The following is a 10,515-nucleotide window of genomic DNA, read 5'->3' as shown; positions in this document are numbered from 1 at the left end:
GGTTACAATCGATAATTTTTTTTCCGAATGTAAATTCCAAAAAGTAACATTAGGAAAAATAAAACAGTGTACTCGGAAAAAAAGGTATATCAATCTATCGAGCGCTATGCTCTATGTTAGAATCTACTTAATCAAGTTATCCAAGGAATCTAGTTAGTTCTTGTGTGCATAAAATATGTACAGGATCCTGAACAAAGCATGAGCACATCAAAGATGCTGAGAGTACATTTAAATGTCCCTATACCTTCTTTTTATGTCATGGCACACCAAGAACAGTATAATTAAGTATCGATATTTAAAAAAAAAATAAAGAAAAAAAAATAGGCTATCAGCGGGAATCGAACCCGGGTAGCTGCGTTAGTAGTCAAGTGCCCGCAACGAAAGACAAACGTGGCATTGCTGAAGGGAATTGTAATGAAAATTACTTTTAATACTATTGGTATCGTAAACTTTCCCAAGCAAAGTCACCATCGGACTGGAGGTTACATTCGGGAAAAGCTTCAGGGTTACATTCGGGAATTTGTTTTACGAGTGTAACCTCCAAAAGGTTACAATCGATAATTTTTTTCCGAATGTAAATTCCAAAAAGTAACATTAGAAAAAATAAAACAGTATACTCGGATAAAAAGGTATATCAATCTATCGAGCGCTATGCTCTATGTTAGAATCTACTTAATCAAGTTATCCAAGGAATCTAGTTAGTTCTTGTGTGCATAAAATATGTACAGGATCCTGAACAAAGCATGAGCACATCACAGATGCTGAGAGTACATAAAAATGTCCCTATACCTTCTTTTTATGTCATGACACACCAAGAACAGTATAATTAAGTATCGATATTTAAAATAAAATAAATAAAAAAAAATAAGTGGTGACCATAGCTATGATTACTATTATTTAGAATATTTTTTTACCTACTAACAGAAAACAACTTGACTGCAAAACACTTACTGTAGGGCACTCGATATTAGGCATTACTTTCATGTGGATGTAAGGTTGAAATGTCAAAACCTTCATTAACCCGTGAACTACGCTTTAGCGTATTACACTTTGTGGTGATCTGATTCTATTGTACTTTTTTGTGTTTTACTAACTATTACCGTTTAACCATCACACTTTGTTTCACGGGTTAATGAAAACCACTCTAATTACTTACAGTAGTTCTTTTTTAATATTATGTTTTACTTGTATAATTTAGATGAGCAATACATATTTCTTTATGGCTTTGTAGAGCTCATCTCGTTCCTCATAAATAACAAACAAAATGAAGTTTGTTCTTATTTTGGTGCATAGGAATCTACAGTAGTTTTCTAATCAGATAATTGTTTTTCTTTTAACACTCACCTGTTATTTCAACAGCCTTACTTGAGTTTGCTTGTCTCAGAAATAGACCTTGCTTAATAAACAAAGACTTGTTACAAACTTATTTAATAATAGGTAACAACTGCAATATTGTATGAAGAGAGTGCCCCTCTCTTCCCCCTGCTATTGTTGAAATTATGCTCAATAAACTTTTACCTCTTCCGTCTCCACCAGTTAAGCATTCTATGTATGCTTCCCTGTACAAAATGCACCCCTTCAAATAGAACATTAAAGTTCACATGCTTGTTTACTTCCTCAAACTCTTTGCTTTGTGTTTTTTGTTAACTTCCTAGGAACAAATTCAATACATATAATCAATAAATCTAGCAAGCTTATTTTGCAAACTCACTTTTTTTTATTATTTTTGCGCAAAACCTATCAGGATTAAGGGGGTCCAGCACAAAGAAAAAAAACGAACTAAAAAAAAAAGCCCATTGGCCTGGGATCGAACCCGGTCTGAAGAACAAAACGGAAACCATACATACGGATTACCCAATCGGTATGGCAGCACAAGGCTTTTACGGAAGGCTGTAAAGAACCCGAAGGCCCCAAGCACCGATATTTCCGAGCGAATATGCTGTACAACACTCTTGCAAGGTTATCCCAACCCGCGCATTAATGGGGAGGACAATAACCAGGATCTCAGGCCTGTAATACGGTTACGCCACGCACAGCTCGCCGAGATTGTGGATGACAAAAAATAGAGGTCTATTTGGGCGTTTGGGTCCCTTGGGGACTCGCCATGCGCACGGGCGCATCTCTTTTATTGTGTACATGACATCAAATTAGCAAAGAAAAAAGACGCTGTTTTGGTATCATGTGAAAATCATAAAATAAATAGAAATAAAGACGTAAGGGGGGAGAATATTGACATCTTCATATTAGAATATTGACAAAATCCGCAATTTTGTCTACGCTGACTAAGTAAAGCTGTATTTTACTTTAAAGGGGCAGCAACATAGTACTGCGCATGTCTGGAGTCAGTGATTATTGTAGGCTTTTAAGTGTCAACAAACAGTTGAACTTTTTAAAAGCTGTGAATACCTTATTAAATAATATGCAATAGTATATTGAAAACTATGTTAATTGACAGTTTGTGGTCATTTTTTTGTTTTGTTTAAAGTCTCCCACATGTACCAAAAGCTCATAAGTCAGTATTAGAATTTCACTGAAGTTCATTGTGTCAGGGCTCTAGAGCTATTACAAATCTCTTAACAATGACACTCCTCTTTTAAAGGAAAGTAAAACAAATCAAAATTGTTGGTGGGGGTCTCTTTTGTGTTTGTTTTCTTTTTAGTTTTGTTCTATTATTATTATTATTTTCTTTTTTAGAGGTGGAGGGGAATTCAGCTAAAAATAGCCAAGGGTCAATTCAAGCAACTAGTACAAAAGATGCTTTTTTTGCAGTCCTTTATTCAATATATTCAAGGTTATCATGCAATTCTGTTGTTTGACTGCATATATATATATATATTTTCTTTCTTTCTTTTCATTACAAGTTCTATATGTTTAAGTGGTGACCATAGCTATGATTACTATTATTTAGAATATTTTTTTACCTACTAACAGAAAACAACTTGACTGCAAAACACTTACTGTAGGGCACTCGATATTAGGCATTACTTTCATGTGGATGTAAGGTTGAAATGTCAAAACCTTCATTAACACGTGAACTACGCTTTAGCGTATTACACTTTGTGGTGATCCGATTCTATTGTACTTTTTTGTGTTTTACTAACTATTACCGTTTAACTATCACACTTTGTTTCACGGGTTAATGAAAACCACTCTAATTACTTACAGTAGTACTTTTTTAATATTATTATTTACTTGTATAATTTAGACGAGCAATACATATTTCTTTATGGCTTTGTAGAGCTCATCTCGTTCCTCATAAATAACAAACAAAATGAAGTTTGTTCTTATTTTGGTGCAAAGGAATCTACAGTAGTTTTCTAATCAGATAATTGTTTGTCTTTTAACACTCACCTGTTATTTCAACAGCCTTACTTGAGTTTGCTTGTCTCAGAAATACACCTTGTTTAATAAACAAAGAAATGTTACAAATTTATTTATTAATAGGTAACAACTGCAATATTGTATGAAAAGAGTGCCCCTCTCTTCCCCCTGCTATTGTTGAAATTATGCTCAATAAACTTTTACCTCTTCCCTCTCCAACAGTTAAGCATTCTATGTATGCTTTCCTGTACAAAATGCACCCCTTCAAATAGAACATTAAAGTTCACATACTTGTTTACTTCCTCAAACTCTTTGCTTTGTGTTTTTTGTTAACTTCCTAGGAACAAATTGAATACATATAATCAATAAATCTAGCAAGCTTATTATGCAAACTCACTTTTTTATTATTTTTGCGCAAAACCTATCAGGATTAAGGGGGTCCAGCACAAAGAAAAAAAAACGAACTAAAAAAAAAGCCCATTGGCCTGGGATCGAACCCGGTCTGAAGAACAAAACGGAAACCATACATACGGATTACCCAATCGGTATGGCAGCACAAGGCTTTTACGGAAGGCTGTAAAGAACCCGAAGGCCCCAAGCACCGATATTTCCGAGCGAATATGCTGTACAACACTCTTGCAAGGTTATCCCAACCCGCGCATTAATGGGGAGAGGAAGGGGGGAGGGGAATTCAGCTAAAAATAGCCAAGGGTCAATTCAAGCAACTAGTACAAAAGATGTTTTTTTGCAGTCCTTTATTCAATATATTCAAGGTTATCATGCAATTCTGTTGTTTGACTGCATATATATATATTTTCTTTCTTTTCATTACAAGTGCTATATGTGTAAGTGGTGACCATAGCTATGATTACTATTATTTAGAATATTTTTTTACTTACTAACAGAAAACAACTTGACTGCAAAACACTTACTGTAGTTCACTCGATATTAGGCATTACTTTCATGTGGATGTAAGGTTGAAATGTCAAAACCTTCATTAACCCGTGAACTACGCTTTAGCGTATTACACTTTGTTGTGATCTGATTCTATTGTTCTTTTTTGTGTTTTACTAACTATTACCGTTTAACTATCGCACTTTGTTTCACGGGTTAATGAAAACCACTCTAATTAATAATAATAATAATAATAATAATAATAATAATAATAATAATAATAATAATAATAATAATAATCTTTATTGCCTTAGATAAATCAACATGTCTAAGTTTACAAAATTTAGGAGAAACCGATTATAAGTAAATGCGCTACATCAATTATATGTCACTATATTTAAAGACAAGCCTATTGACAAAAGTATTTTTGAATCGCTCTGAGTGAACCCTAGGATAAATCACATTTCTTTTTCTGAGGTTGTATTTTTGGTGATTTTGCTCAGAGGATATTCAGGTTGATCTAAGCGAGTACGATAAATCTTCTTATCTGCCTCCTCTAGAAGTTTACGGATGTTTACAATGTTTGAAATGTATTTCCTTTTAAAGCATCTCTCTAGGAAGTTCTGTATGTTTGTGAGATCCGAGTCTGAGGCACCAAAAACGGACAAGCCATAAGTGAAATTAGGAAGGACAATAGACTTAAAGAGGTGATCGAGTTCTTCTTGACAAATTCCTTCCTTTCTTAAAGATCTTAAAATGTAAAGACACTTATTTGCCTTTGTTAACTTGGAACGCACATGTTCACTGTATTTGCCGTTAGACTGAAAGGTAATCCCTACAGTAATTCTTTTTTAATATTATTATTTACTTGTATAATTTAGATGAGCAATACATATTTCTTCTTGGCCTTGTAGAGCTCATCTCGTTCCTCATAAATAACAAACAAAATGAAGTTTGTTCTTATTTGGTGCAAAGGAATCTACATTAGTTTTCTAATCAGATAATTGTTTTTTTTTTAACACTCACCTGTTATTTCAACAGCTCTTACTTGAGTTTGCTTGTCTCAGAAATACACCTTGCTTAATAAACAAATATATCTTTTAAACTTATTTAATAATAGGTAACAACTGCAATATTGTATGAAGAGAGTGCCCCTCCCTTCCCCCTGCTATTGTTGACATTATGCTCAATAAACTGTTACCTCTCCCCTCTCCACCAGTTAAGCATTCTATGTATGCTTCCCTGTACAAAATGCGCCCCTTCAAATAGAACATTAAAGTTCACAGACTTGTTTACTTCCTCAAACTCTTTGCTTTGTGTTTTTTGTTAACTTCCTAGGAACAAATTGAATACATATAAAATAAATCTAGCAAGCTTATTTTGCAAACTCACTTTTTTTTATTATTTTTGCGCAAAACCTATCAGGATTAAGGGGGTCCAGCACAAAGAAAAAAAAAAGGAACTAAAAAAAAAGCCCATTGGCCTGGGATCGAACCCGGTCTGAAGAACAAAACGGAAACCATACATACGGATTACCCAATCGGTATGGCAGCACAAGGCTTTTACGGAAGGCTGTAAAGAACCCGAAGGCCCCAAGCACCGATATTTCCGAGCGAATATGCTGTACAACACTCTTGCAAGGTTATCCCAACCCGCGCATTAATGGGGAGGACACAGGGCCCGCGGAGCGGGCGTGATCTTGGTATTGCCAACTCTTTGGCCATAACTGACCGCGGAGTTGCGGCGGGCCGCGAAGGGCCTACGGCCCGAGCCCCAGTAGGGGGGTTCGGGGGGGTTCTCCCCCCGAGAAAATTTCGAAAAATGGCACTGATTTCCGCTTAACTCGAGCACTTTCTGAGGGTTCTAGCGACATCTGAAATGATGCTTATTTAACTAAAAAAATCAAAGATTTCGAGCGAATTTCTGATATTTTCTTCTCTGCAACGAATACCTGCAAGAACATATACAATGAAATTTAATCAGTGATATAATGCAAACATAAGAATAATGAGCAATGTAATGAGTGATATAATGATATAATTGAGACTGTCTATAACGGTCGTGTTCAATCATTATTCCATCGACGCTATTCCGTCTGCATTCTTGCTATTAGCAGAAGTCGGCAACGCTGAATTCGCCGAAAAGCCTTCTCCTATTATCATTGAGGCGTACGAACTCATTCGCCACGGCTGCTTTTAGATTTATTTTGTCAGTGCGTTCTCGATGAACGCTGAGTACGGCGAGGCTGTTGAACCGTTTCTGGCCCATCGTGGACCGGAGCCATGTCTTCAGTCGCCGCATCGTCGAAAAAGACCGCTCGCCTATAGCGTCGGTCGCCGGATTCACCAGCAGCAGCACACACAATTTCACGATCTCGCCGATGAGCGAACGAGTGGGTTTATCGAGAGACTGTACCTCCTTGTAGATGTCGTCGAAATGCGTGACATCCTTATGCTCCATAAGTTGTCGGAAGATCGGTATTTGGGAAGTGAGGTTTCGAACATTTACGTCTGTGGTACCGTACTCGCTTTCTATGGTGGCCATTTCGGATGTGAAGTCAACTCCGCGAACAGCTTTCAGAAGAAATTCCTCCACGATCCGGTAAACCTTGAATCCTTTTTGGTCGAATCGTTCGGTTATGGCCATCACGATGTCGTCCAAAGCGCTGAAGTACATGGTACGATATCGGTCCTCAGCGGCGGGTGGATGGTACGGCTCACTTCCGTCATCTAATTTCTTCGGTGGCGCTCTTTTACGAGGCAATTTCGGTTCGGAGATTTCGCATTCCAGTGAATTTCGTCGTTGTAGCACCAGAGCGTAGAAGTCACTGAAGTTTTGCTCGGATCGCATGTTTGACAGCGTAGTGATGGTCAATTCTGCCAACCGCTGGCCTTGAACGGCGGACATCTTCGTCTTCTGGAGCGTTTTTGACAGGTTGTCGGTAATGGAGAAGAGCATATTCCCCAAATTGAGTCCGAAAAAAATAATCGAACTCCTTCATCTGACATTGGACACCTATGATTCTCGCCCTCGTTTCGCTGTCAAGCCTCGCAGAAAGGCAATCAGTCCAAAGGTTTGCGAGCGCAACATAGTTTTGTATGATTCGCAGAAAACTGTCCCCGCGGACCGTCCATCTGGTCGGGCATAAGACCTTGATTCCCGGGGCATCCAAGTCCAATTCTCCCTTGATCTTTTCAAGTGCTCCTTGTCGCTTCGGTGAGAATTTTATCAGCTTGCATATCTCACGTGTCGTGTCCAACGTCTCGCTCAGCAATTTCGAAGCTGACCGCTTACACATGTCATGTACAGCGAGAGAGAGGGCGTGTCCGTGGCAGTGCGTTAGATGCGCCTGCGGGACCTCAGCTTGGATTTTCGTCGCCGCGCCGTTCTTCACACCGGACATATTACCCGCTCCGTCGTAACATTGCCCGCGACATGATTTCAATGGTATATCCGATCGGGTGAGGGCGTCTTTGAGAGCCGAAACGATCGTATCCGACGAAATGTCTGGGATATGATAGAAGCCGATAAAATCCTCATTCGGATTCAAATTCTCGTCGATCCAACGCAGGCACACCGTCAGCTGTTCCTTATTCGCTACGTCCGTGCATTCGTCGGCTAGTAAAGAATAGCATTCCGTTTTGATGCGATTAGCGACATCCCTTATTACTTGTTGTGACATGATATCCAGCAATTCATTTTGCACGTCATGTGACGTGTACTTGTCGGTTTTCTTACTCATCCATTGTAGGATTGAAGGATCATCCTTCGCTCTGAGCAACAAACATTGATGGAAATTCGAATCCGTCTCTTTCGCTCCTTGGATTGCGATCCCCTGACGAGCTAAAAACTGCAGATTCTGGATAATCTTGCTCAGATATCGCCGGTTGTTTTCCCGCTCTTTCACAGTCTGTTCAACTAACAGCTCGCTTACGTCGCGACACTTTGCCGGGATCTCTCGCACACACTCGACGGCTTGTTTGTGGCATTTCGAGTTCTGATGAAGGCGAAACATTTTGGTGGCGTTCCGCCATGTATTGATACCTTTCGTCGTGAAGGCAGGTTCCTGTCTCACACCGTCCAATAAGTTCAGTTTTACTGCTTTAGTGCACACATGGCATACGACGACGTCCTTGTCTGGTATGTAATGTAGCCACGGAAAGTCGTGAAAATACTGGAGTTGACAATTTCTCTTTTTCGCTTTTCCTTCCTTGTCCGTTTCTGAACGTTTTATTTGTTTCGGGTGGAATGGCTCGACGGACAGAATGATTTCACGTGGCGGTCTCTCGTCAACGGCTTCTGTGACATCAGTAGGCGGGACGCTTGTGTCGACCGCCGATGCATCTTCGACATCATCAGTGTCCTGAAAAACAGTGTTTTGATAATGAATAGTACACCATACGGCAATCAGTAAGATTTAACTAGTTTGGCCAATCGACGAGACACCCGCTAAAATTCGAGACATAGGTATACTGATGAAATGGTTACGTGGTGTGAAGATTTTCTATACTTTTGGACTGATCAAACTGAATTGAATCCGAAATTTCCATTTTTTTACCTTTTCGATATTCTCAGTCTTAGATCTTTTGAAAAAATCGTGAAGTGTGACCTTAGGACGCATACGTTTCATCCCTTGTCGTCCAGAACTGCTAGCGCTTGAGGCGGATAAAGACGGACCCGCTAGGTCAATTTGTCACCTGTGAAATGGTAGTCAGCATGAGCAAATCATTCAGCATCGTTTGATCAATCTCATATGAATCGCATAGAACGGGACTCGTTCGGATCCCGTTTTGTTCGTAATCGATTTATCGGAACTCAGACAATATATGCAACAGATGCCTATTATAAAACGCAAAAATCCATTGAACTTTTGATAGGCTGACGGAGTTTCTGCTGTAGAATTGATTTCGGTAATTTCGCCGCGGCAGCGCATATCTTGAATTTCATCATCTTCATCGGTGAATTATTATTAAATAATTTTATAGTTTTCTCACTAAAGAATATCATGTCAACTATGTATCTACGTAACTATGTCATATGTACATACCTGTATCATCATCAGCAACATTGCCTGGCTCCTGGTCATCTTCAATGGACCTCCGCGGCTGATCCGCTGAAATAAAACATTCGGTCAGGCCCCCTGCATCTCCAATCAAACCTCGAATGGGTCGAATTCCGGATTCCGGAATCCATTCCGGGAATGGATTTTTCCGATCAAATCCACTACAATTTATTTCCACCGTCAAGTCCAAATTGCACCGAAATTTGATAGAATTTTATAGAAAAATACGATGTCATTACTGAACGGGTACACTACAGTAAAACGCAACTCACCAGTACTCATTTTGTCCACTTTCACTAGTCTTTTTCTTCTTTGAAAACTTTTGCACGCAGAATTTATCAATGAATCTTCGTATAAACAGACAAATATCCACCCCCTTTCGCTTTCGTTTTGAACTAGTATCCAGCCCCGATACTGCGTCCGGGCTGAGCTACACCGTTTTCCGGGTGATTAGAGAGATGGTGTTGGACATCTGGCTTTGGGAAGAGCATTCATGGGCATTTTTTATTGAACTAGTATTGCGATGCTTATTTACGGCGGAGTGATTTCTCATTCATGTATGTCTTTCCTCTCGCCGATTTCTGGTATTGCTCGGGCAATACCGGCAATACCGGTTCCGCGGTCCCTGGGACAATAACCAGGATCCCAGGCCTGTAATACGGTTACGCCACGCACAGCTCGCCGAGATTGTGGATGACAAAAAATAGAGGTCTATTTGGGCGTCTTGGGTTCTTTGGGGACTCGCCATGGGCACGGGCGCATCTCTTTTATTGTGTACATGACATGAAATTAGCGAAGAAAAAAGACGCTGTTTTGGTATCATGTGAAAATCATAAAGAAAATAGAAATAAAGATGTAACGGGGGAGAATATTGACATATTCATATTAGAATATTGACAAAATCCGCAATTTTGTCTACGCTGACTAAGTAAAGCTGTATTTTACTTTAAAGGGGCAGCAACATAGTACTGCGCATGTCTGGAGTCAGTGATTATTGTAGGCTTTTAAGTGTCAACAAACAGTTGAACTTTTTAAAAGCTGTGAATACCTTATTAAATAATATGCAATATTATATTGAAAATTCAAGGTTATCATGCAATTCTGTTGTTTGACTGCATATATATATATATATATTTCTTTCTTTTTATTACAAGTTCTATATGTGTAAGTGGTGACCATAGCTATGATTACTATTATTTAGAATAATTTTTTACCTACTAACAGAAAACAACTTGACT

General features: G+C 38.9%; 1 protein-coding gene and 1 long non-coding RNA gene across 2 annotated transcripts; both read right to left on the bottom strand.

The window, feature by feature from the left end:
• Positions 1 to 6,955: 6,955 nt before the first annotated feature.
• LOC116609382 (zinc finger MYM-type protein 1-like) lies at positions 6,956 to 8,901 on the bottom strand. Its single transcript, XM_048726996.1, has 2 exons — positions 8,774 to 8,901; positions 6,956 to 8,578 (listed from the first exon to the last, which is right to left on the bottom strand). The coding sequence occupies exons 1-2, from the start codon at positions 8,843 to 8,845 to the stop codon at positions 7,040 to 7,042; spliced, it is 1,611 nt and encodes a 536-aa protein (XP_048582953.1). The 5' UTR covers positions 8,846 to 8,901; the 3' UTR covers positions 6,956 to 7,039.
• Positions 8,902 to 9,172: 271 nt separating this feature from the next.
• LOC116608203 lies at positions 9,173 to 9,897 on the bottom strand. Its single transcript, XR_007307659.1, has 2 exons — positions 9,550 to 9,897; positions 9,173 to 9,328 (listed from the first exon to the last, which is right to left on the bottom strand). It is a non-coding gene; the product is annotated as an uncharacterized LOC116608203 (long non-coding RNA).
• Between the last annotated feature and the right edge of the window lie 618 nt (positions 9,898 to 10,515).

The sequence above is a fragment of the Nematostella vectensis genome, chromosome 4 (genome assembly GCF_932526225.1).
Source record: "Nematostella vectensis chromosome 4, jaNemVect1.1, whole genome shotgun sequence".
In the NCBI taxonomy this organism is placed as follows: domain Eukaryota; kingdom Metazoa; phylum Cnidaria; class Anthozoa; order Actiniaria; family Edwardsiidae; genus Nematostella; species Nematostella vectensis.
The sequence above is the reverse complement of the archived record's forward strand: the minus strand, read 5'-3'. Positions and strand labels throughout refer to the sequence as shown.